Raw genomic sequence first — 27,332 nt, 5'->3', positions numbered from 1 at the left:
TGATACTACCAGGTGTTCTAAAAGAGCCAGGGATCTGATCCAGTGCTCTCTTCATGTCGTGCTTTGGCTTTGTTGACTTTCAAGGGAGTACAGCAAAATCTTAGCAGATGTTTTGTAATGTCTATGAAGAACTGGGAAGGAAAAGCCTGAAAGGTATTGTGGAATCAGTGGTGTAGGAGTTGAAAATGGTGCATTTGTAACATTGAAATTTTGAATGTGCTTGTGGGCTCTAATGGAATCCCACAGGGCCTGGAGATCTCTGATCACAATTTGGAAGAGTGCTGTAATAAATAAATGTATAAATAGCAGCTTCAGAACTACACAGACCCCAGCCAAGTACTGCTTGGTTAACAGAGTAATTGTTAATGAAGAGACTTCAGACAAGATTAGTGCTGGGAGGGGATGCTGTTTAGAAAAGTAATGGGATACATTTTCTTTAACAGTTTTGCTAACAAGTTAGAGGAGAGCAAGATTGGTTTGCAGTTGGATTCACCGGTACTGCTGGAATTGGAGAGAAAGCAAACTAAGCAAAGACAGTGAATTATTTATTATCACGAATCCAAACAGCAGAGTGGCCGTGAGGAATCGGATCAGTGGGCTGAATGCAATAAGATACAGCTCAGTGCTAATAAATGCAAATTCATACACCCAGGGAAAAGAAATAAACAACGCAGATACAGATTGGTTCCAGGCAGTTATTTGGAAAACAGCAAATCTGGAAGGACCTGCAGCTGTTAGCACGAAGCAGACTAAATACCAATGTGCAGTGCACTATCATTACAGATCCAGGAACTGTTGTACCAGAGAGGATTGGGAATGATACTGTGCAGCAGCACTCTGGCATTTGTGAACATCACCTGCTTTGTAGAAGAGTGTTTGGAGGGGAAAATAAAAGGTGTAATGCAGTAGTTCAGTTGGACTTTCATTGTAGTCCCTGTAGGATTTCAGGGCTTTTAGAGGTTTTGAAGTTTTCCAGCAGATTTTATATTCTTTAAACATCCCTTTTAAAGCTTCTCAGGGTAACGGTGAGTTCCACAGTTTAATTGGATGTTTGCAAGTCAAGTATTTTCCATGAACACTTCAGAATTTGTTGCATTTCATTAAATATCCTTTTTTTTGTGTGTGTGTGTGTGTGTGTGTGTGTGTGTGTGATGTGAAAGGGAGAGAACAGTCCACCTTCTGCATCTCAGTGATTGTTTTATGCCTCCTTCATGTCTCTTCTTTTCCTTTTTCCTTTCTAAGTTCTCTTGGGTCTCTCGTAGAGCAAAATGTTTTCTCATGTCACCTGTTATTCCCCAGGAGTAGCTTTGTAGCACTTCTATAGAGAGGAGGAAAGGGGAGAGTCTCGTGTTGAAGGCTTGCAGTTTTAGTTACATCACTGAGATACTATCATAGCTGGAATGATGATTATTTTATGCTGCAACTCATTTTGGAATAGCTCAAAATGACACCGTGGATCACTTTATTCCAGGTAATGCATTTTATGTCCCTTATGTTCAGAAAATGTGCAGAGAGGGATGACACAAAACGGACAGGTTGCAGATGCAGACTTGTGAGTAGAAGCTGGAATGATTAAATAAACATTTAGGTACAAAGATCTCCTTCAGAGATTGGGAGAGGATGGGCGTTCTTTATCTCTGAGCTGGAGAATTTGCAGTCAAGAAGCAGGAGATTAGACAGGAGCTTTAACTTGAAGTTAGGGATGGAGAGTTTTCAAGCAGAGTAGTAGAATGCAGCTGTCATCAGTGGTAGCTAAATAGGTTTTATGTTCACTTGTGCACGTCAGGAACTTGTTCTCATTTACATTCAGGTCTCTCTGTACCGTTTTGGCAAAATAAAGACTCCATAAAAGGAATGCAAATGTAACGGTACGTTTCATCAGCTCTGTCGTGGGTTTTTTATAGCCCAGTGGTATAAAAGTGACTTGTTTTAGATCAGAATCCTTAAGCAAAACATCATGTGCGTCTCTGCGGTGGCTTTGGGCACTGCAGTGCATCAGCGCAGATCATCAGGACAGCATGAGAGAAGGCACCAATAGAAGGCAATAGTGGAAAGCAGGGTGGACAGTAGGCTGAAATGGGATATATGTAAGCACTGGAATAGCTCTGCATGGATCCATTTGTGATCAAGACAGTGCTCTGCAGTTGTTCCTTTGATTAAAATGCTTGAAGTTTTTCTTCTTAGGCAAAGACTGTTTTCTTGCATACCATTCTGGTGAGACTACAGTTTGCTTCAATGCAGTAGAATTTTAACTCATCTGTTTCTTTTGTTCCTAGGCATCTGGGTCACAGGCCCCAGTTCCACCCCCTGAAACATGGTTTTGATGAATGGTTTGGATCCCCAAACTGCCATTTTGGACCTTATGATAACAGAGCACTCCCAAATATCCCTGTGTATAGGGACTGGGAAATGATTGGCAGGTAATTCAGCTACTTGCCTGCCAGTTGCTTTCAAAAACATTACCCAGTTGCTGGGAATGTTCTTTTCCTTGCTCTCTATGCTGATGTTTCTGTGTTGGAAGACAAGAGCTAGCACAGCAAACCAGTACCAGTGGAAAGGGGTTGGCAGAACCAGAAGCTGCTTCAGAATCAGGCAGAGTTGCAGGTCTGGCTGCATGGCCAGTAGCTTGGAGGTACTTCAGCCTGTGTGGAGGACTCTTACAGCATGTCAGGCATTAGAAATGTCCTCCTTCGGCGTGTTCTGAGATGCTTAGTGCTGAAGGCCTGTTTGCTCTGCAGCTCAGCAGAATGCTGATGCAGAAAAGATATTTGTAAACGTTGATGAAACACAAGAGTAGCAGATGAGAGCCCAGCCCAAGGCTGGTTTCATCTATTGTGCTCTGCAGTGACTGTCTGCAGCAGTTACTTACAGAAGAAAACAGATGTGGAATGGTCTTTCTTGTTGTCCATCTTGCTGAATGGAAGACTGTGCTCAGGTCTTTGATTTAAATGGCTACTGGCTTAACATCCATGAGCAAATCTGAGGTTGGCCAATATCCAGCTGTGGATAGTGATTTCCATTGGAGTTAAGACAGAGAGAGGGAAAGCCTTGTGGGGAAGTGCAGAAGGCAGACAGAAGCAAGGTATAGATTAACTGTCAGGAGCCCTGTGAACTTCACATCTCAGAAGACCTACTTCTGCAGCACTAGTGCTAGGCTTGGCATGGCAGAAAACACCTGAAGTTCACTCTAAACACATGAACTATCTTTTGCAGGAGTCCCGTCTCCCTCGGCTCTACCTGACTGTCTAAATTTAAAATTCAAGCTCGTTAAATATGAAGTTAGGTGCTTGATTGTGGAGATTAATAACAGCCCGAGCACTGAGGCCAGCCTGCAGGTTGCATGCAGCCCATCTGTGGATCACGGCTGCTCTGCAGCACCTCCCAGAGATGTTTGCTTATCCTGTTGCGCCCGAAGGCTTCCTGTGATGATTTCATTCCACTGCTTCTCTTGGAAACTGCTTCCACTCAGTACTGAAAGGCTGCTTTCTTCCTCCTCGCCTTGCTTTGTAGTAACCTCTTCTCTGTTTGTGCAAGTGTGCAATCTGTGCCATTTCTACTATTTGCTTTTGTGCCCGGTGTCATCTCTTTTCACTCGCTGCTATTCTCATGAGGACTGCCACCTGCCCTTCTCTGCTTAATTGCTGTCTGGAGATACGTCAAGGACAACGTGTTTGGAGCAGCCCACGTAGTGATTCCAGGGTTGCTCTGTGTCACTGGATGTTTTTGGGTACTTCTAAAAATATCACTCACATCCAACAGCTCTCGACTGGAGGAGTGGTGCCATGAGCTTATTATGTGTGCTACCCCTATCCTCATAGCTCACAGTGAGCAATCAGTGGCTCAGGTTTGTCCAAATCTTGCAGTTGTCATTAGTTAGAATCTGGTCGTTTCACTGCTTTCTACCATAATTAGAAATATGATGACACAGCTTTTATTATCTGAACAGAGTTGGTTGGTTACCTAACTGAGGATTGTACCTGCAGTCACCTGCTGTGTAACTAATGGCATGGGAAGCTTTTTTGTGCTGTATATTCCTTTGGATTAATTCCTTTATTTCTCTCTGATTCTTTATAGATACTATGAAGATTTCAAAATTGATCTGAAGACGGGTGAAGCCAACTTGACTCAGATTTACCTGCAGGTACTGTTTATTTTAGTGCTGGTTTTCAACCCACAGTGACTTTATGGTTGTGTTTTGTTTTTTTTGTTCTGTTTTGTTTTGTTTTTTGTTGTTGTTGTTGTTGTTTTTTTCTTTGAAGAGACCTAGATGACAGAGGGTGATTCTGTTACATTCATTTTTATTGTTGTTTACAGGAAGCTCTCGATTTCATTAGCAAGCAGCAGGCCAGCCAGCAGCCTTTCTTTTTATACTGGGCAATCGATGCTACTCATGCTCCTGTTTATGCTTCCAAACATTTCCTGGGCACGAGTCAGAGAGGACGGTGAGTGTTATTTTTGTGTGCTCTTTTTTTTTCTTTTCATTTTTTTAAATTAATACCACATGCTGGGGGAAATGTTAAGCCTCGGTGACATTCATTACATCATAGTATCATAGTCATAGAATGGCCTGGGTTGAAAAGGAGCACAGTGATCATCCAATTCCAACCCCCTGCTGTGTGCAGGTCACCAACCAGCAGCCCAGGCTGCCCAGAGCCACATCCAGCCTGGCCCTGAATGCCTGCAGGGATGGGGCATCCACAGCCTCCTTGGGCAACCTGTTCCAGTGCCTCACCACCCTCTGTGTACTTACATCCAAATACATAGATGGTTGCTCAAAAGTATATGTGCTGAAGTACGTGAGCATGTGTTCGTTAGTGAAGACTTTGCTTGGGTTGTTCTTTAATATTTTTGCTGTAGTAGTAAATGAAGATCACACAACTAAAATGGGAGTGGGAAGCTTAAACTCCTTTGCCAGTTGCGTGAGTAATGAAGTGCTGTATGTGGCATTATGATTTCTGGAAAGCTTTTGCATGATTAGTGTCTGTTTTAAAGGCTTATTAATCAGAACAGCAAGTAGAGAAAAGCATGCTGTAAACACAGTTTACAGGAGGCAAGAGTAGCTCTGCAGCCACGATGAGCCTTGCTTCTCAGGGTGCAATTTCAAACCAATATCCATAAGCAAAATGGAGGTATTACCTTTAGGACTATGGCAAAAGGATATTGCCTGTGTCTGAGAACCTTGATAGCTAAATGTTTATCAGTTCTACTCTCTGTCCAGGAGTGGCTCAGAGCTGAGCAAATTCTGCCTCTTAATATCCAAGAGAAGCTGCTCTGGGCAGGTATGAGACACAGGCTTTGCAGTGACACTGATAAAACTCTTATTACAGTACCTGCTGCAAAGTGTTCCTTTTCACAGCACAGGTTTAAACTGCGTTCACTTGTGGCATTGTGGCTTTTTTCAGTATACTATACTGTGTGAGTCTTTTCCTCTTTTGCTGTCTTTAATGTTTTGCATCTACTTTTGCTTCAGATATGGGGATGCTGTGCGGGAAATTGATGATAGCGTTGGAAAAATCCTAAAACATCTTCAGAAGCTGGGTATCAGTGAGAACACTTTTGTGTTTTTCACCTCTGATAATGGGGCTGCTCTCATTTCAGCTCCTAAACAAGGTGAGCCTCAAATTAACAAAGCTGGACTGGAGTCGTGAACTCAAGGCTTATCTCTCTTCCCCCTCAGACATGGAGAAATCTGTACCTGGGAGTTTCCCTTATCCTCTTTGCAATTAGGTGGAGCCTCAGAGTTCATAGCGCTCACATTTAGACTGAATTCTGCTCACATTTCTTCCTTCTGGGGGCTGTTGGAGGAAATATCCTTGGCTGGGTGGATTTTTTGCTGAACCCAGTGTAGCTGGTCACCTGTATGCATCTCCACTTTGCACTGACAGAGGTTGAGTATTTTTTAATTTATTTAGGCCCAAGCACAATAAAATTTTATTCTCTGTCTACCAGATGTTTATTTGAGCATCTAAGTAATTACAGAGTTCAGGAGCCCCTTCTTCTTTAACTCTCTTCAAAAATATCAGGAAGAAAAACTATTTTTGTTTTCCTTTGTTTAAATGATCGTTTCTCCCAGAGTCATTGCAAATTGATTTTATAACCCACTCTCTTCTATTTGGAGGCAAACTGTCTCGTGGTTATTAGACCACAGAGCAGGGAGTATCCTGAGCTCTGATGTCAGCTGAGCCACTGTGTTTGACTTTGTGTGACCTGGAATCAGCCTGTTTGTTCTTCAGTAAGCTCTGCTGCAAGGGTGGGTTAAAAACGCAGGCATTCCTGCAAATCACTTGCAATATGCGAGAGAGAACATTCAGGGAATGTATGATTACTTCTTTTGTTCTCATATCTGCATCTAATGCTGCTCTGATACTGTAACAGGTTGTGAGGAGAACACTCTATCTTGTGAAGGTGTTAGATTTCTTTAAATCCCTATTTCTTCCCTAATTCTTTAAGTTGCAAACAACAGTTAACATTCCTAAAGGGAAGGAAATGTCTCAAAGTCTTTCTGTGTTTTTTATTCTTTGTTCAGTAGATAGCAAGTAGTGTTTAGCTGTCTGTGTCTCTCTGAACTGAAATGACGCTCCTAAAATTCATCATAAAAGGATTTAAAAAAAACAAATACAAACCACAAAATCAACTCTGGATGTATTAATTGAAGAAGGATTCATGCAGAAATGGGAATTTGTTTAGAAGTAGCCTACACGTTTCCTAGTTGATCATGTCCCTCTGTTGTATGGTATCGGGGGGTTTGTGACTTTGTTTCTTTCTCTAGGAGGAAGCAACGGTCCTTTTCTCTGTGGCAAACAAACCACCTTTGAAGGTGGCATGAGAGAGCCAGCTATTGCGTGGTGGCCTGGACATATACCTGCAGGAGGCGTGAGTATCTCTCAGCAGCTCTGATCAGTTTTGAGTGGACTGAAGCGAATGGAATGGGCTTTGGGTCAGACTTTTCGCATTTCAGTCCTGACACCTGTTTAAATAAGGAGCTGGTGGCTGCTTCTACAGTGCCATTCCTGTTCATTATTGCACATTTGCAGCTGCTGTGTCTGTGATCAGCACTTCTGGGAAGCACCATGTATTCTGGCCTTTTTGTCTTCACAGTTCAAGCCCTTGTACTCTTTTACAGTAATTTTAGTGGGTTACATATTTGAACAAATTGAAGTACAGACACACACTTTTACATCCCAGTTCAGAGCACGAATGTCTTGCCTGTGCATGCTCTCTGCACTTCAAAGTACCAAGTGGTTTGACCCTCGCAGCTCCTGCTTTGGTGTGTGATGAAAGTTCCACTCAGGGAGGTCTTGATATCAGAATATTGCTCCTATCTGCCTGTACACAAATTCAGATACCATCACTTCAGAATAATCCTCTGGTGACACTGCCAGCCTCTCTTGTCCCAGTTCTCATTAAAGAAAGATGCAATCAATTCTTCTGCAGGCAGAGTTCTTAGTAAATAATACAGATTCCCTCCCCTTTGTGAGCATCTCTTATCCCTGAAGAAAGTGATACTTCATTAACTGGGCACTGAGCTTAAAACTGCAAACTATTCATAAATAAAACATTTTTCGAAGTTGCATTCCTTTTGAGTGGCTTAATTGAGTCAGGATAACAATAATTTACTGTTTACATTTAGGAGGATGCCATCAGATATCTTAGATCCGCAGCTGAGGGCAGAAGGGTAGTTTGGTTTCATCATTTTTAAGGAATTCACAAAACCTACTTGGGATGTTTTATTATTATTTTTTTAATTTGAAATGAAAGCAGTCTTTTTGTTTAAATTTAAACATTTCCATAAAGTCTTTCCAAGCCAAGTACAACAGCCTGGGGCTAGCATAGGAGAACATGAGACCGAAGCTGACTGTTTTGTTTTCCACGTCCAAACTGAATAACGTGCTAAAAGTAAACATGCATTATAAATGGGAACAAGTAAATACTGAATTTAAAAATTCTTTCCGTTGTAGTAACTCCAATGATAATTAGGAACACAAGCAGAGAAATCTGGAGGCCTGTTCATTTTCTGAGCGTAACGTGCTGGTACCACACTCGCAGTGGTGGCACTGTGTATGGAGGGTAGCTTTCTGTGGCCAGAAGCAGTCTCTGTAGCCTGGTGTGATGCGTGGCTTCCTGCCTGAGCTTACAGCTGAAGCTGTGTGAATTTCTGTGAGCAGACATTTCAGAGTTAATGTGTCTGCACACGCGGGTGGACCAGCTGACGTTGTACTGCGATGAGCAGCTGCGTGCTCAGCAAGCTGAAGGGTGTGCTGAAGGTGTGTTGGGCAGGTGTGTGCCCAAAACCTCCTCCTGCACCACCGTTGATGTCATCCTTGGCACTTAAGCACGTGCTTAAATCCAAATTCTCCTTATGCTGGGCTCCAGTCTGGGGCCGTCGGCCAGATGCCTGTGCTTGCAGGTGTTACAGCTTCACTTGGGCACCCTGAGAAGCCTGTTCTGAACAGTGTGCTCAGGATGTGTTGCTTTGCTTTGAGCTGAACCCCAATACGATGCTGCTGCCGATAAGTATGTGACAGCCACTTACATGTCTTTTCTGCTTGCATTCTTGCCTTCGAGGCTCCAGCAGTGATACCCACAGGAGCACTGACAGCAGGTGAGAGGGTTAGCATTGCTTCTGTGAAATATGGCTTACTCTGTGCAAGCATGTAGAGTGCCTGTAGTTCCTGCTTCGTAATGGCCTCTTTGGACATAGCAAGTTGAAGAGACATGTGTTTACTAGTATGCTTTTGGCTTCTTCTTGATCTGTTAGAGTCTGTAGCTTCAACATCATCTTGACTGTGAGTCTTGTGTAGTCCGTGTAAAACATGGAAAGACTGCTTCCAAGTGTCTCGCCGCACTCTCCTTTTGAATGAGTTGAAGGAAACAAAGGCTCGGGTGCCCTGAAGCAGAGGGCTTCCCAGGCGTGCCAGAGGGCCTGCTCCTCCATCCTGTGCTGGATTGATTGCTCTGTTCCAGCCACGGAGGTTCTGCAGAGCAGGCATTGGGCCAGCAGCCATCTCAGCTGGCACAGCTGCAGCCAGCAAAAGCAGCCGTGTGCCTCTGGCCTGTGCAATCCAGCTACTGGCTGGGAGGCTCGGCCCGCTGATGGACTCTGGCAGTCTCTTCATCATCTTATTGATATCTGTGTTTTGTTCGGTTTCTGTTAAAGGGCGCAGCTTGTTTAAATGAAGGAGCACCTTTTTACATCAGCAAAAGAAGTTATGTGACAGGATTGCTGGCACTTGACAGGACATCGATAGAGGCTGGGGTAATTGGTGCGGCTGGCTGATTCGCAGTTATTTTGGGGAGAGGGCTGCCTTGGGAGTCTGTGTTGCTCTTGGCATCAACATTCAGTAATTCAGGTCCCCCATCAGGAATATTTATTCGCAGGAAAACAGCCTTTCTGCAGTTTCTTCCTCAGCGATGTTTTCCAGGTGAATTCACAACAAATCAGCATTTCAGCATTCCCCGCATCACATCTGCCTTCTGGAAGGATCCAGCTGGAAAAAAAAAAAAAAAAAAATCATATTCTGTTGGTATTTGAATCCTCCTCCTCCTCTCTTCCCTCACCCTCCTCCCTTTCCTCTCTCGTGCCTGCTTCCTGAAGGAGAAAAGAACATATCAACCCAAAGACAGCATTGCAACCTTTTCTTCGCTATCTCCCATGGGGCGCAAATTGAAATTGAATTAGACAGGGATATCAGGTCTGCTCGCTGTGATAACTGTAAAAGGATTTTATTTAAAAACACCCTGACATTTGTTCACCCAGTTTCAAATATTTAGCTTTCCTCCTTTCCATTCCTGGCGGGGGCGACTTTATTAATTGTCGCCTTTGATTCAGAGTTAAAGCTTGAAAGCACTGATAACAGCACTGGTGACTATTTCTTCTAGCGACGTGGCCCACAGCAAAAGGATTTCATTTTCTTAAAGACGTTCTGTGTATACTGAGAGTTTATTAAAAAGAAGGGGGAGGAAGAAGGGGGGAAAAATCCGTTCTTACGTGCGTAATACCGGCTGTTTCTCGCTGATACGAGCAATATCTGATCTCACTCTTTCTTATATATTATTTATTTTCTCTGGGCTGTTGCCCTCTCTGGATTTTTCTTTTCTTTTCTTTTTTTTTTTAAAAAAAAAAAAAGGGAAAGGCAACTAGAATGAAAGAGCACTGTTGACAGGAGAAAATGGTAATTTTTTTATTTTTCTCTGAAAATACTTCAAAGTTTTATATAAATATTAACCTTTTTTTCCCCCCCGTTCTACAGCGCGGTGCTGCAGAGCACAGATAAATCCAAGTGGCTGTGGCACGGGCATTTAATTTCCTTAAGAAGTTTTCTCTGCTTCATGGAAAAATGTGGTCTGAGACCAGAAACGTAATTGGATGATTAAAGAGAGTCATCTACATCTGGTTATGGTTAATAAGGAGCGGGTACAGGGAGGCTGCGGTGGCCCCACAGGGTTGTCACAATGCGATATATAAATTAGGTGATATTAGAGGCACGAGGCTCAGGTCAGCAGCTGCCTCTTGCTGCTTGTTATCAAAAGATTGAGGCAAGGGGATGGAGTGACACCAAGAGAAGTGACTTTTGGATTTGCTGTAGAATTGCAAGGCCTCGTTACAGAAAGCCTCGGACTCTGTTCTGCCTGCCTGGCATGGCAGGAGAAGGGAGCAGGCGTGTGCCACATCTGCTTTGATTGGACTCTGAGCTCTGCACGTGCTGTTCTGCTCACCCCACAGCTCTCTTAAGGCTTGCTGGAGGTAAATTAGCCGGCAGATGAGCCTACAAGGGACTGAGCATCTCTGCTGAGATGCTGAGCTCTTGTAATCCCCTTTGACCTCAGGGAGAGAAGCTTTCCCAGCATCGGTGGCTCATGAATCTGTCCAGCTCTGGAAGGAGCGAGCTGATGCTTTTTGGGTTGTTGTTTTTCTACCTGCCTTTTTTTAGTATTTCAGTATTTTCTGTATGCACACACAAGACCAGAGAGGAGCCTCAGTGAGGGGACAGTCCTGGGAGCATCCCAATGCCATGAGTTCACAGCTTGCCCCAAGCCTTCCCCAAGACCTGTTGATTGCACTGCCTTCCTGGGCGAGGGTTTCTGTGCTCAGGGCTTCTCTTTAGCAGAGATCTTTGCACCTTATTTGCTTCATAAGAGTTGTGAGAAAGCATTCTTACATCCAGCATTCATATTACGTGTTCCTGCCAACACCTTTTGATGAATGAAAGCCATTACAGTTTGAAATTGCTGTAATCAAGTAATGCGATATTGTAATGTTAAACTTGTAATCACTCCTCTGCATGTTGCTTTTTCAGTTCTTTTGATGTGTTTTTAACTTGCTAATTCTTCCTGTAAGTGTTCACTTTTTTCAGCTCAGCTTCTTAACAAAAGTCCCAGTATCCCAGGAGAAATAGCATTTTCCCTTTATTTTCATTCCTCAGGAGTGAGGGAACCAAAATCTTGCAAGTATTCATTTACCATGTTATCATTTGGCATCTTCTTTTGATAATTAGCATGGCCTTCCAGGCCGAGGGTCTGTCTGGGACAAGAAGGAAGATTCTGAGATACAAAGACCTTGACAGTGACAGCACTGTGATGTTCACACTGACATCAGCAAGCTGGGACGTGGGCTTTGGTCACAGTGTGCTTCTGAAGTTACCACTGTGAGCTTGTATCAGAGGGCAAGAAGGGCTCTTTTCACATCACATCTTGTGCTGGTGCATCCTGGTGCAAAGCATGCTTGCTCTTGGTTTGAATCTGTCTGCTTCAGTGTAGTGTTCTGCTGGCTAATTAAACATCCCACAGCAGCTAACTGTAGCTTACCCAAGGAGGATGGGAGCAAAGCTTCAGAAGGGATCAATCAGAGGAGAATTTTAGGTTTTTAGAATCACAGAACGGCCCAGGTTGGAAGAGATCTCAAGGATCAGGAATCTCCAACCCCCCACCACACGCAGGGCCACCAACCTCCCCATTTCATCCCAGCCCAGGCTGCCCAGGACCCCATCCAACCTGGCCTTGAACACCTCCAGGGATGGACGGGGCATCCACAGCCTCTCTGGGCAGCTGTTCCAGCACCTCACCGCTCTCATAGCAAAGAACTTGAATAAGACAGATAAGCATGGCTTCCAATTAAAGAAGAAAAAAAAAAAAAAGGAACAATGGCAAAAACAAACAAACAAAAAAATGCTTTGCGAATCTCCCTTGGAACCAAAACCAGATGTTTTTCTCCCTTATTAAAATATATACTAAAAATACCACAACTTTACAGTTCTTGAATTGTTGGAAATGGTTTGCAGATGAAGTCATCAGGCTCTTTTTGTTGTTATCCATCTATTCCTGTGCTTTCTGTGCACTCTGAGGATATTCTGGAATACAGAAATGACCTGGGGAGGGAACAAATCAAAGACTTTTTTTTCTTTCTTGTTTTAAGTGCTGATTTTTCAATCCACAGATGACTCAGAATTTGTTAAATGAGGTTGAACTGTGGGAAAAAAAAAAAAATGCTCCTTAGAGTTGGATACATGGAGAGAGGAATGAGAGGGAAAAGAGAGGAAAATGGAAGTGGGGAAGTATCGATCATCTCCTTTATTATTCTAACGTGAGGTTTGCTGCAACAGTAAAGAGATGCTCTTAAAAGAGAGGTTCAGGAGCAGTGCTTTTGCTTTGGAGGAAACCAGCCTCCTTCTGTATAGCTTTTACTGAAGGTCTTTTTGCAAAAGCGTTTCTGTTGATGTTTCAGGTCAGTCGTCAGCTGGGCAGCGTGATGGATCTCTTCACCACCAGCCTCTCCCTGGTGGGTCTGCAGCCTCCGAGTGACAGACAGATTGACGGCATCGACCTTTTACCTGCCATCTTGCAGGGCAAGCTAATTGACAGGTTGGTTATGAGCCCGGAGCTCTGATCCTTGCCTCCAAACTGAAGTGGTGCCACGCTTTGCCGCCTTTTTTTTTTTTTAAATCAAGTTTACAGAAATATTTTATAAACTGGACGGATGGATCTTTGCTCCTGGCCGATGAAGTGAGGTAGTACCAGAGCTTTACCCTGTGCATTAATCCTCTGCTGGAGCAGGCAGAGGTGAGATTTCCTGACACACGACATACTGCTGTACAATGGAGTCTGGGGACAAATGCAAATGTCAGGGGGTTAGCAGGGATCCTTGGAACAGCATATGGCAACAAGGGAGATAAAAGCCTGCGAACTGTAGCCTGGGTAGGGGAAAATACATTATTTATTACTGGAAAAAACATCCAGGAGTATATTGGCTGGTTGCAGAATATAATTCTAGTTTGAGAGAAGCTGGAATTAAAGGCTGGACTGCCGCAGGTGAACCAGAAGCCAACCTCTTCCCAAGTCCTTTTATAAAGGCATGCTTGAATTAAAGAGCTGGGATCCTTGTGGGCATGCAGGAGTACTGTTTGGGTGCAGATTTTGACAGCAAACATCCTTGGCTGTCACTGGAAGGCCTGGAGGTCAAGAGAGGTATTTTTGTTGAGATTTGGATAATTTGGCAGCCTGGGAAATCCTGAGTACAAATATATTCTTTGTCAATGAGACAGCAAGCAAACATCCACATGCAAAACATACTTGAGTTCTTTTCTGTGTTGGATGTGAGCCTTTGTTCCACAAATTGTTACTTATGTGCCTGTTAAAGCGAGAAGTATATGTGCAGCATTACCTGAGAGCTCATCTGCTGCCTGACCTGAGGTGCTGCAAGTCCTGCAAACACAGCCTGTTACTTTTGTGGAGCTTTCTTATGACACCAAAGGGAAAATAAAGGAAATATCAGCAACCCATCTCTTACAACAGTGCCATTCATTTTGCAATAGTAATTACTCAAGGTCGTGTGATGACTCTTTTTTTTTTTTTCTTATTGATTTCTTTTTTCTTTTTTTTTTTTTCCCCACCCCAAACCTGAGTGGGACAATCACAGTTCCCATCGTCCCAAGGCGTTTCAAGGGGATGCAGTTGTAGGGTTCTTTTGAGTTTATAAAGGAAAAAAAGTGAACAGGAAAGAAAGGAATTGGTGGCAGCAGAATTTCCAGTATAAGCTGAAAGCCTTTTTCAAAGGTGGAAATGTTTGTTGTTGGGTTTTTTTAATGCAAAACCTAACCTCTGTGCCTTTAGTCAGAGGGTCACATCACAGCTTGTCGCATAATCTGTGTTTATGGCAAGGAAAAAGGAGGCTGGCATGTTTCAAGTGTGGCATGTTTGCTTGGGCTGTTTTATTTTGTTAATGAAACTGGTTTAGATCAAGTCCTGCGTTTTGGCAGCCTTCTCAGACTGCCTTTATTTCACAGGCACTTCAGGTGTTAGGATGCAGGACCAGGCGCTGCTGGCAGCAGCATTTCCCCTTTGTCCACGAGCAGTTCCTAATGACAGAGGCTCATTGTTTGTGCAAGGAACCTGCAGAGAAGGCTGTGGTTTAAAATAGAAGAGATCTAAGCCACTCCTGTCGTTCGGATGCAGAGATTTTAATCTTATCTCATAGTTAGGGACTGTGTTTTTTCCAGGTAGCATCACCGGAGCGAGCAGCCTTTGCCTAGTGGTATCTGAATCAAAGACAAAGGATGCTTATACCTTTCCCAGTGCAATAAACAGCCCAGTGATCTCCTCCTGCCAGCAGGCTGACACAGCCAGAGGGGGCTGCCTCTGGTGTCCTTGTGGGACAAACTGCAGCAGCCACTGCATTCTCCTGCAGTAGACCATTTCAGTGGAAATTTGTACTGTTCCCTCAAAAAACGAGAGCACGTTTTGAGGGACAGCAAAGGGAGCACTGCTGGGATGCCCAGGAGGAAGCGTAGTGCGTGTGCTTTGGGTGTGGAGCGTGCCCTCAGTGAGGTACCTGTAGGGGAACTTTGGGGGAGAAGTAGAAGATTTCATTATGAGCTTAGATGATGCAAAGGGCACTTCAGGGGAAAGCGAATGGGCAGGAGTTAAAAATGAAGCCTATCTTGCTGCCAGGTTTTTTTATGGAGCTTTTCTGATCTGAAATCCCCAACTGGTCAGCATCTGGTGTCCTCCCCGGCCATCCTGTGCCTCAGATGGGAACAGCACATATCTCGATGCTGCCATAAAGAGGAGTGTGAGCATCATATTCTCTGTGAATCCTTATTTCTCTCTCTCTCTGGCAGACGCTCGCCACTTCTGAGACATTTGGTGTTTAAGTCTGCACGCTCTATAGGAAATAACAGGGTCTGATAGTTCAAGGATTAACAATCACTGGCAGCCAAGCTGTATAATATTTCATTCTTGCGCCATGTGAGCTCTCAACTTGATGAACACTTTAAAAAATGTTAATTGAAAACCTTGCAGTGGAGACTATTAGGAGGCAGCCTGTTTCTGACTGATAGCTGGATCGGAAGTCAGACGCCATTAAAGTGTTTGTCTCCCTTATCAGCGAGGCAGCGGCAGCAGCTGCCCAGGCTGGCGTGCTGGCATTTCTCATGCAGTTCTGCTCTCCCTTGCAGGCCCATATTCTATTATCGTGGCAATGAGATGATGGCGGTGAGAGTCGGGCTTTACAAGGCTCACTACTGGACCTGGAGCAACTCCTGGGAGGAGTACAGCAAGGTAACAGCACACCGACCTGCACCTTCGTCTCGTTCCTTCTCTCTTTCCCAGTCATTTTCCAGGGGGGAAATAACGATTTAAAGAGGTGTTTTAATTGGGGAATGCCACAGAGCACTTACAAACCAGCCTTTCATTCACGGCCTCTTAAAAGCTACCGGATCTCCGAAATCCAGGGGCACTGGTGTCACCTGCACCCCTGTGCTGAGTGAAGTCAGAGACAGGCAGAGGAAAATGAGCAAAGCCTGACTTGTCCCGAGTGGAGTTCCCTTGAAGCAGCTCTTAATGCCCCTTAATGTTAAGCTTCTTTCCCTGCTGAATTCTGATTTCACGTGTACCTTTACAAAGCTTGGAGACTGATGCCAAATGAATGGGTCATTTATCTCTGTATCTGGTGAAAAAGACCCAGAGTGCCTTGAACTGTGGAAGGGGGATAGGGATGTGCTATTTTATTGGTTTTTTTTCTGAAAAGGAAAGCTCTTCTGTGCAGTGGAAAGAGCAGCAGCCATCAAAAACAGTGCACTCCATATGTTTAATCTATTACCAGCACTTCTGCAAGCCCGTATCACTCTATAAGATGCTTCAAATTTTGTTTGCCAAACAGGCACTCCTTGTGCAATTTTCTGGCTGATCTTCTCACAATTAGATGTTAAACACTGTTATTTTTCTTCTTTTGTGACTTCCTTGCCTCAGACGTGGGTACTGAACTCTGGGACGTTTCTTGAAGGGCAGGTTCACACGTGTGCCTTGCTGATTATACCTTTAGACATGAACTAAATGCATTATGGCACAGCTTTCAGCAGTTTTGACAGCAGGCTGGTACTGGGGAGGGATTGTTTGTATGATTGATTTTTTTATGTCTTTTTTTTCTTTCCTTTAACTTATGGTGGGTCCTCAAGGCATCACAGGTGCAGAAATGAGTGCTGATGACATTTGTGGATGTAAAAGTGCATGGTTTCTTTCACTGGGATGTCCTGGGGGTAGAAGGAGACGTCAGCTCCAAGGGAGTCATTCACATTCAGGGCTGTAAATGCGTGTGTTTGTCTTTTTAAGGCTGTAATGCTCCAGGAGTTTCTGTTTTTCACAGATTAGGAAGGAAAGTTGACTCTGAAAATGCACTGCACACTCCATGTCAATCCTAATATTGCACAGCTAAAAGGAGATAATGTGTTTGTCTGGGTTAGTATGTGAGTAAAGCACGTATGTCACACGTGACATAATGTGGAGGATTTTCCCTGTGTGGGAGAGACTGGGAGCTTGTATGTTGTTGTGGATGGCCGTATGAACGGACTCGAGGGCGTGCTTTTCCCATGTGTATGGAAGTTGCACATGAATAATTGCTCTCCATTGTATTATATGCACAAACACATACTTACATACCTTGTGTGGTCATAAATAAACGCCTGCATTGATCTGAGCTTACTGGTACATGTCTGAGTATGTGTGTGGCTGTGATAATGGGGACCAGTTACTCATTTCAAACGCTCTCCTACTGTGAGAAATGGCAGTTGTGCAATTAAGGAATATTTATTCCTTTCTTGAGCTGTTGTTTAACTGCTGTCTGATAAAAGTCAGCAATTATACTGTACATCAGAGAAATGATTAAAAATTCACTCGCTTTCCTGCAGCTTGTATCACATGTGGTTGATGTGGGTAAAATTGGAGCACATTAGTGGACAGACTAGCCATTAGCAACATGCAGAGGAAGCTGAGGCTGAAATTTGTTCCAATTCTCCTCATGTCCTCGAGCCATTAATTACAAGCCTTGCAAGTTTAAAAATAGAAATAAATCAGAATGCAGAACAGTTCCGCAGTTCTGAGCCTTGTTTTGGGAATTCTGTAATCTCACCTTCTGATCCAACGCCTCTTTTAGTGCCTGTTGTTCTCAGCTGTTTTGATATTGGACTGGAACTACTGGGCTGGAATCAAAAAGGCCAATTTGTTTGCTAATTTCCTTTGAAAAGTGGATTTGCATACGTGTGTGTGTGGCAGTAGGAGTTGTGTCTGTCAGCAGGCTTGCTGTTCGATACGTTTGATTTGCCTCCCATTAGAGCTGTAGCTAACGAGGCCATGTCAGCTCTCTGATCTCCGGTGGGTCTTCACCTCACTGGGAATCTAACAGGAAGTTTTATTCAACTTTCCAACAGTGAAATTTTTCCTGTCTCAAGGGTCCTAACTCAGACCTGACATGAACAGATGGATCTGGTTGGCACGTCATTCGTTTGGAAGAGGCCTGAAGTTGGCCAGATGTGTCAGAATGGCTGTCTGCACAGTTTTAGAAGGTTTGTTTTTGTGGGTGGTTGAGTACCTCACTATTTTGATGCATACGTGGCACCTTTTGGCCAAACCTCCCTTTCCTTTCAGATTCCCTTGTTAACTGACAGTGTGGGAAATCACACAGAAAACTTGCACTGGTTTTAATTTATATATTGTGCATATTTGTTTGACTTTTAGATGAGATTGTACCACTAAGGCATCCAGGAATCATATTTTCATGTTGACATTGGAAAATTTGAAATTACTGCACGTCTTGGGACTGGGCACAGTCATGTCAGTTTAGGACTGCCAGCCCTGATGGGATTAACTAGAAAGAATGTGCAATTTTGGCCTCTAACCTGGAAAGCTATGCACTTGAATGTGGTATAAGTTAGTTAAGTAATAAAGTATGTATGTATAAATAAAAATCTACCGGAGGGAAGCAGCTTATGGAAAGCAAAGCCTTGGGAAGCATAACAGGCAGATGAATGCTTCTCTCCATATGGCACTTGGAGTATTTACACTGGACAGATCCTGTGCAGGCAGTACACAGGTTTCTGGTTGTCCTAGACTCCCATGACATTGGTGTGCCCTCACTGGTCTGCATCCTCTGCCTTATGGCTTGGTACTGAAATCAGCTTTCACGAAGATGAAGCGTGTGGTTCTGTTCCTGATGGTACTGGAAAAAATGGGACGTAGATTGGTGGAGAAAAACTGAAAGAGAAATCTGTGGAGAATGCGTAGGATTCACTTCATCTGACCAAGGTCTGTGGGATGTTCTCCACCACCACAGCTGTGCCCTGGCTTCCGAGCCCAGGCTTCAGACTGAACCCAGGCAGAATTCAGCAACACCACCGGCCTTTACCAAGCCAGGGACAGAAGGGCTGATGCTGCAGAGGGATGAGGAAGGAAGGAGAAGCCTGGGGAGCTCTTTCTGCACAGCACAAGACACCCAGGACTCTTCCTGATGGCAGAGTGCATGACAAATACTGTGTGAGGAGGTGATGTTTCATGCACTGCTTTATTGCTGCTGGTTCCCACAGCAGTGTTGCTGGGTTCACAGCTTCTTGTTACTGAAATGTAAATGCTCAGGGTTGGTACTGTTAGCAGTTATTTTGTCCTGTTGATCGAGGGAGAGGGACGTGTAACCTTCCTCATTTGGAAGGAGAGGCCTGGAAGAGGAGAAAAATGGCTTTTCTTGATAGATTTACCCGAGTAGCCAGCAAGTCCTTCAGGAGTTGCTTCAGGTAATGCTATGCCGAGGAGGTAGGAGAAAGGAAATCATCTCTCAGCCTGCCGCTGAGGCCATCCAGCAGAGAACAGTCCTTGTGCCTTACGAGAGCAGTGATGCAAGAAAGGGAAAAAATAAAATAAAATTAAAAAGCCCTTGGGTTCATTGGAGAGCGGCTGATAACATCGACCTTTCTGCTGTCAGCTTAGTATCTTGTTAGTAGCCTTCAGTGATTTTTCGGAGGGGCTCCTGTGTCTTTAAGTGATCGGTGGAGGTGCCTGCGAGAGGATCCTGTTGTTTTAATGTAAAATGCCACGGGGTTACTGCTGCTGCAGTCTGTCTGATTGCCCTTCTCCTCAACACAGAGGGATCGATAAAGCCTTTTCTGCGAGGGGGATGTGAAGTCAAGTAGAACCTCACAAATAATGACATTTGATTGTGGTCCTCTGAGCGTACGAGCTAGCCATTGATCGCTGCTGCCTGAGAGCCGACGGGGGCTCGCTGATCTGCCCATCTTTGGGGGTCTCTTCCAGACAGTTAACACATTAGAAGCAATTTTTGTTCAACAGGCAGCCGGAGCTGCGGGCTGGGAGGTTTTGTTGGGAGCTGCCATCGCGGTGACAGCGGCCGCTTACCGGCGCCGTGGCAAACAGCGAGAAACGTGCCTGGCTTTAATTAACTGCTGATCTTTTCTCCCTCCGATACGAACGCAGCTCTGGGTCTCGTGTGATGGAATGAGGAGACATGACCAGCAGACAGCCCCCAGATTTGCTGCGCTGCCATCGAATTCCGCCTCTGCCTGTCAGGTCGGAGCGAGCTGGGCCAGCGCCAGGGTGACGAATTGCCAGAGGGCTCGCGTTGACACAAGCGGTGATTCCATCGCTTGGCGCGCAGCCCACACTGGCAGCCAGCTGTATTTGTCTCATGTCTATATTGACATAGCATCTGTGGTCCATTTGCTCTGGAAATTGAAGCATAAGCTGTGCGACCGATTGCCACCAGGTCTTAGGGATGGAAAAACCATCCAGGTTGCGTGATTGCTGGGAGGGAGGGTGAAGGATGTGCTCGCCCTGATGTGCAGGGAGTGCTGCTTGGCTTTTTTTGTCGTTTTTCTTTTTTTTTCTTTTTTTTTTTTTAAGAAAATGATTACTGGGATTACTCCTCCAGCAGACAGGTGCAGAATGCTGCTAGTCTAAGAGGTCTGGTGTGGGAGCTGAGATGCTTCTGTTTGCCATCTGATGCTCTTTGATTGGTTCCCTTAGAAAGCACAGGGCTGGTGTGGTCTAGATAGGATCTTCTGGCTTGGCTCTATGCTTTTGTAGTTGAGAAGATCCAAGAATTTCCTTAAACACAGGGAGTGACCTTTCTGCTTTGTTTGATCAGTCTTACTGTCAACATGCAAATTACCTTGGATTGTGAGCAGAGTGGAATAGAAGGCATGTGCTTTAACTGATCCCCTGCACATTGTTGCTAACAGTCTGCCAAAGAGCTCCAAGCAAGTAATAGCAAAATGGTGGCTGGGGTTTGTTACCCCAGAGGAAGGGGCAGGTGTACCTCCCTGCCTCTCTGCTCTTCTTCACGTGATACAACTTCACTTTTGAGCAAAGTTGCCATCCTGCTGGCAGTGTGGAGTAAATGAGGAGACCTCTCTGCTTCTTATGGAACGAGGCGGCTTTTGCTCCATCTGAGAATTGGGCACATCTGCATTTACTGTTAAAGCCTGCAGCCCCAGGATCTGTGGGGCGTGTTGTCAGATCAGGCTTCTACAAGAAAAGGAAAAAAGGGTTATTTAATGATTTCAAATTATCTTTTAGTGACCTTCACTGACAGAAGTGCTCAAGAGGAGACTCCCCCACCAGACCTGCCGTCCTTCAGCCTGTGTATGGGGCAGCAGAGCTGTTTCCCTCCTGCTCCTTCTCTGCTGTCAGAGGTGGACACAAGGAGTTTGGGCACATCCCTGTGTCCCAGCTCCCAGCAACACACATGACCAAATCCTCACGCTTTCCAAGCAGCTAGAGGCATGTCCAGATGCTCCAGAGCGTGGATTGCCTCATCTTTAAATAATCCTCAAATCCCAAGCAGATTTAGTTTGTTCTGGTTTTGCTCCAGAAATTAAAAGCAATCTGGACGTGAGGATCCCAGACTTTCAGCTCAGTGGTGTAACTGATTTTTTTTTCTCCTTTCCATCCTGAGAACTGAAAATGCGTTGAGATAAGAAGCAGAATGAAGTAGAGCTTGTGGGTGATAAGTTAAATATTCTTTCCTGTCAAATGTACAGAAGAGCAGGCCCCACCATCTGTATCTGTAGTGTATCACTTGCTGTGATGCTGGACAATGCCTTGATCAGGGATGTGAGGATGGAATGGTACCTCTTACGTTTTGCTCATTTGCTGAGGAGCAGGGAGAAAAGGTTTCAAGCTGTCTCTGGTGGTTGAATATTCGCAGTCACACAGTACATAAAAATAATAATAGTCTATTGTATTTGTGGAGATAAAGTTGAAAGGCCTCGGAAATTTAAAGCGTGGTTTCAGCCACGCTTTAGGAGAGTTATTTATCAGTGTCATAAAACAGTAAGTCTGATTGATTATTGTTATCCCCAGCAGCCTGCTTTTGAGCAGGGCATTGAGTGTTTAGATTAGAAAGACAGATAGCTTTTGGCTGGTGGCCTCAGGCAAGGTGTCACAGCACCTTCTTTCCTAGGAGGCTTTGGGGCATCCCTGAGCCTTATTCTGGAGCCTTGGCTAAAGGAAACAGAAGACAAATGTAAGCAGAGCAATATATAAATAAATACCCAAGAGGCTAAAATCTTCTTTCAAAAAGAAGCATTTGCAGCCAAAGAGTATTGTACCAATTAGCGGGCTCTTAATTAAATTGCTTGTTTGATTTGCATCCAAATTATAATTTGGATATTATGTAGGCTTTGATACCTTTTCATTAACAGTTCCTTTTGAAAAAATCTATTTTTCACTCTTTTTTCCAAGGCCTGTGGCACCAGAAGGTGGGAAGGTCAATCATTTTTGTATCCATTTAAAGTCCATTATTGGCCGGCCACTACAACCTATCAAGCAACTCTCTTATTTTTCCAGTCAGTGATTCAGGAATCTATAGCTCTGTGCAGATAAATGGGATTTCATGGGCTTCTAACCTTCCTGCTTTATTGAAAAGCAGAATATTAACTGCTCCACTGACCAGCTGTCCATTAAAAACACAGGATATTTTTAGAAAATTGTTTGCCAATCAAATCCTACCAACATCTGTAGAGAGCCTTTCAGTTTGTTTGGTTTTTAAGCAAATGCTACAGCTGCTTTTCCAGCTCCATTGAAATATTCCCATTTATCCTCTCTCCATGTCTCTGTCCTTGTCTCAGGTATTGTAAGGAGCGCAGCGTGTTGGCTGGAATTGTTAAAGCTGGGTTTTACAAGTCCATTTGGTGCCAGCCCTTGCTGGTCCACAGGGCTCCCTGCCTTATTTTCAGTTCAGTGAAATTAGTGCTTTACATTTTTTGCTGTTCCCAGGGCTAAATGAGTTCTGTTAGCCCACAAGGCTGCAGGCAGGCTCTGGGTTATTAGCCTGACATCTGGCTAATAACTGGCTGCAGTTTGGGAGCTGCAGCCTGGCGATGTGTGCAAGGGCAGATGCAGAGAGCTGGCTGCTCTGGGCCTGTGAGCTGACAACTGGCTCCGTCCCTCAGTGGCCATCGAGCACTTACCCACTGCTGGTGGCAAGCAGAGCCCCAGTCCTTGTGCCCTTCATTCTGTTGCTGCGGGGAGGTCCCAGTTTCTCCAGGCATAATACAATTCTCCTGGTGAGTGCTTCAATACCAGCTCTCTGAGATGCTATAAGCCAGGCCAACAAATGCACGCGTTTCTTCAAAATTAGCTTCCAGTTTATGCCAGTGCAATGCTTGTGTTATCTTCTTATTTTACCTCTTACAGATTGGAATCCAATTTGTGGAATAAAGAGGACTCTTTGGGTTTAAGCTGATTGTGGGTTTCACAGGTATACTGGAACAAGATGCCAAAGAAAGCAGCACCAGCTAAAATTTTACTCCTTCCCCTGCTTCATGCTTGATGACCTGTTTCCTTCTCTTCGCTGCAGGGCATCGATTTCTGTCCTGGACAGAATGTCTCTGGAGTGACAACACATTTGCAGGAGGAGCACAGCTCTTTGCCACTGCTCTTCCACCTGGGCAGGGACCCTGGAGAGAAGTACCCGTTAAGGTGAGCCAATTAACAAAGATGTGAAAACACTCAGCACTGCTGCTGTACGTTTTACATAATTCATTTGCCTTGATGGCTGTTTTTATTTTTACAATCTGCTTGAAAACTATCCCAGAAAGCCATCGCTTGGGTAAGTAACAAAGAAAAGGAGCAAGCATTTTCAGTTGGTCGAGCTGGGTGGGTGTGCACATGTTCATGGCTCAGCTCATCAGGCCAGTGGTTCTTTGGTTTGTGTCCCAGCACTGCCTACAGAAGGCACAATGTTCACTTCTAGGTAGGACAGGGCAAAGTGTGGGTCGGCTGTGGAATGAAGCAGCAGCAATATGTGCCTGCATGAAGCTACTCTGCTGCAATTCCCAGTGCGTTTTGGGGCTAGGAAAGAAACACCTAGTGATCTTTCCATGCTCTGCAGTGGTTTTTTCTATGCTCTGCTTTAGAATCTGTGAAGGCAAATGGGGCAACCCATCAGTTTCCAAGCCCACTAAATGAGCTTCTCCAGAGAGTCTTTGCGAGACTATCTGCCCAATCCTTTTCCCTCCTTAGGCTTCCTGACTGTCCAAATCCATTTTCCTGTAAGCCTACTATTGTAATATTTATCTCCAGCACACACCATGCCCTGAGAGATTTCTGTAAGGATTTATGTAGCCATCAGCCAGCACTGTCCACACGTAAATCTGGCACCTCCAAAAAGCTGCTGAGGTGTCCCAGCTCCCTCCTCCCCTCTGAGTGAGTTTTGTTCTCTGGCAGAATTAGATGCAGGCAGAGGCACACAGCCTCACCCCTCACTTGTGGCTCTGACTTGGAGGATGTGGAAGCAAATAAAGGAAAAACTAGTGCTCTTTTCAGCACAGGCATGGTGAGTGCCTGCACAGACATGGTTTTGTGCAGCAGCTTTAACAGAGAGATGTTTCCTGAGCTGACAGGACTGCAATTACTCAACTGTTTTAAATAATTGAGTGGATACACTCGCTCCATTACTTCCAAAAGAACTGAGCCTGTGCTGTCCACTAAGTGTTTCCACTAGAGAGAAGGGGAGGAAAAATATTTTCACTTCTCTCTCACTTAACAGACGAGCACCCTAGAGGTACATTAGGCAGTGGATAAAGCTCTTCAGAAGCCCAGCACGTTAGCTCTTCCTTTCTATTGCATTTCAGCACTAATGAATAAAGCAAATCTGCAGCTCCTGTATTTTAAATTCAGCTCAGTGAAACGATGCTGCTGGGTTGGGATTCCAGATGAGATTATGCCCTGTTCAATTGAATAGGTACTTTATTTTAGGAAGATGAATGGATAGAAATGACTCCTTTTTCCAAAAATTAAATGAGTGGCAGTATTGAGTGAACTGCAATTTGTCTGCTGTTTGTGTGCTCTCAAATTCTGAGAGATTTGGCGGAGGGGAGATCTTCTTTAAGGGCTGTTTGCAGGATTCCTGCTTCCCTCTTATTTAGGGAAGGAAAAAAGGTTGTTCCTTACAACCACCACAGGCTGAGCATTGAAATAAATTCCAGAGTGACATCTGCAATCATTTTGTTGTATGCTTCCATTGATTTTTGGACACTCAAAGCTGTTTCTTTGATTGAATTTTATACCGAGATTATGACATGATTATGGGAAGCTGTAGCTTTGCTTAATATGCAGACCTTAATAGAAAGCTGCTTCTTCATAAATGACTCTTCTGCAGCACGTTGTGGTGCTGTTGTCTCCTCTCTGGTCACAGTGGAAAACTCATGGGAAGTGGGTCTCCTATATCCAAGGTGGTAATTAAATTATCCTCATTTGTGGAGCTGTTCCTGTTGTGTATTTTTATTTAGCTTAATTATCCCCCTTGGCAGGCAGCCTGCTGGGAGTCCCGACACTAATGTTTCTCAGAAGGGAATCCAGCATTCTCCTCCAAGCATACATCTGTCTGTCTGTACGTGCTGGCTGTGTTCGTATCGCCTGTGCTCAGCCGGAGGTTCCCGTGCTCACAGTCCATGTTGGCTACAACCCCCTGTCCATCCCCAGGCAGCCCTGGAGGATCGAGGTGCATCACGCTTTTTCACCAGCTCGGCTTCTCCTTTGGTTGCCAAAGTGTTAAGAAAAAATTGTGTTGCCTCCCTGATTTCTTGGTACGTTTCTCTCTTTTATTTAGTTTGCTATTTTGCCTTGTTGAATTCGCACGTGGTTTTAATAGGTTTTCTGCTGCTCTTCTGGAGGCTGTGAAGGAGCATCATGGCACGCTGATATCCCGTGTTTCTCTATGTTTCCTTTTGTGACATTTAAAATTATTTTTTCCTTATTTTAATTCAATCCTCTCCTCTCTCCCAAAAAAGATTTTTAGTCATATGTTGTGTGTCTTGATTTGCATTAGTTTGGCATAGTGGCATGTGCAAAACCACGTGCAAAGAGGTTTCATGGCTTCATTTGAAGGCCAGGCATCATCACACACCTCCAGAGAGATTTACAGTTTATATATTTGGGCTCTTCAGAGCCAAAGTGTCCTGGAAATCAGTCAGATCAGTCAGCTGAGGCAACGCTCCTGGCTTGCAGAGTGCTTATATTCAGGCAGTCTCATGTGAATTGTCTGTGAATGTTTGTGAGAGTACTGCGTGAGATGGAGACTTTTTCAAGGCTTTGATTTCAGTTCATCTCAGAACGTAGAAATTGGCTTTTTCAGACATTCTTGGAGAACTGGCTGCTAAAGGGACCACCAAAGATACGGGTCCTTCGAGATCTGGAGAGAGCATGTGAAGTTTTCAGTTCCCTGGGCTTTGTGGTGAAGCAGGACAAGTCCTTCCTCTCCCTGACACAGCTTGCTGCACTTCCCAAAGCCTGCCTGGAAGCGTTATCAGCAAAAGCTTATCTCAGGAGCACTTCTCATGCAATGGAAAAACTGGTCAGGCCATTACAGGCAGGCCCTGTCATCACGCTGAGGACACGTCTGGCAGTTCTGAGCCATATGGCACTCAGCACTTATGTTCCCCTACACGTGAGGCTGGGTGTGCATCCTTCTGCATGTCTGACTCTAGGAACAGACCCTCCCAACAGGGCAGTGGCTGTTCCTTCCTGCAGTTGCCCCTCTGTTTTGGGCTGGATCGCCTCCAGCACCTCATCTTCTGCCAGGGGATGTAATTGTGTTTGCCCCTATTGCTTTGAAAGGTAACCACTGATGTTTCTCCAGCTTGCAACTTCACCCCAGCAGCCCAACAGCCTCACCGACCTTCCACGTTGTTAGCTGGAACTCACAGCAATGCCAAATGCACATTACGAATCCTGCCTGAGCTTGCTCCAGTGCTGCCATTTTTACATCATCGCATCAGCAGATGGGATGGAGCACGATCCCTGTCCTGTGGCTGACCTTCAGCATTGGCATCAGGTACACTCACTGCCAGGCTTTGAACCCTCTTTTGAGAAAAGAGAGGACTCACATGGGAGCTGTGGGACTCTGGTCCTGGAGCAGAGAGGAGCTTGGCACCACAGGACGTGCTCTGGGTCTGTCTGGCAGCAGGATGAGGTGGGGCACAAAGGTGCCCAGAGGTACTGATAAGGCAACGTTGGCATCAGGAGAGGTGCTTGTAATAAGAACACCTGCAATGCAAGGGTATGTGTGGGCAGTGTATTTCAAGGCAGTGTGGCTCCTGGTAAATAATGTTTCTTTTGCTTGCCAGAAATGGCAACGTAACTGTACGTGTGTAAGTAAGGGTTACCTTGTTATCTAGCCTTTGTGTAGAGAGAAATGAACATCCTGTGTCTTTTGTCATTTGAGAGTTTGAGTAGATCTGTCTCGGCTGCCTGCTAGAAGTTTTTTTTTTGGCTTGTTTGTTTTTTAAGCTCTCAGCCTTTAAATGCAGGTTGTGTGTTAGGCAGCACACAAAGCAGAAGCGTTTCTGTGAGTCTTAGCAGTATTTTGTTTCCTCCCTAGATGCACTAACTGATTTTTGGGGGTTTGGGTTTTCTTGGTTGGTTGATTTTGTTTCCCGTAAAAACACTCGAACTGCAGAGTGCCTTTGTTACCAAATTTATCAAAATGCAGAACTAGAAGATCTGATAGGTCATCTTCTTTACTGAAGTCTGTTATGTTCAGGGTATTGTGTGTC

The 27,332-nt window shown here is 44.6% G+C and overlaps 1 protein-coding gene across 2 annotated transcripts in view; it reads left to right on the top strand.

Annotated features, from left to right (window-relative positions):
• Positions 1–27,332, top strand: part of GALNS (galactosamine (N-acetyl)-6-sulfatase) — a 43,406-nt gene that overhangs the window by 6,665 nt on the left and 9,409 nt on the right. The window contains exons 5-13 of one of the 2 annotated variants that reach the window (XM_085234751.1): positions 2,277–2,420; positions 4,075–4,141; positions 4,315–4,442; positions 5,471–5,610; positions 6,770–6,873; positions 12,722–12,858; positions 15,450–15,552; positions 23,135–23,256; positions 25,089–25,364. In XM_085234751.1, coding sequence (XP_085090877.1) covers positions 2,277–2,420; positions 4,075–4,141; positions 4,315–4,442; positions 5,471–5,610; positions 6,770–6,873; positions 12,722–12,858; positions 15,450–15,552; positions 23,135–23,256; positions 25,089–25,364 — 1,221 coding nt within the window. The remainder of the gene's footprint in view (positions 1–2,276; positions 2,421–4,074; positions 4,142–4,314; positions 4,443–5,470; positions 5,611–6,769; positions 6,874–12,721; positions 12,859–15,449; positions 15,553–23,134; positions 23,257–25,088; positions 25,365–27,332) is intronic. The other variant, XM_085234752.1, reaches the window with a different exon arrangement.

This window comes from Meleagris gallopavo, chromosome 13 (assembly GCF_905368555.1).
Source record: "Meleagris gallopavo chromosome 13, MGAL_WU_HG_1.1, whole genome shotgun sequence".
NCBI lineage: Eukaryota > Metazoa > Chordata > Aves > Galliformes > Phasianidae > Meleagris > Meleagris gallopavo.
Note: the sequence above shows the minus strand (reverse complement) of the source record. Positions and strands in the feature narration are given on the sequence as shown.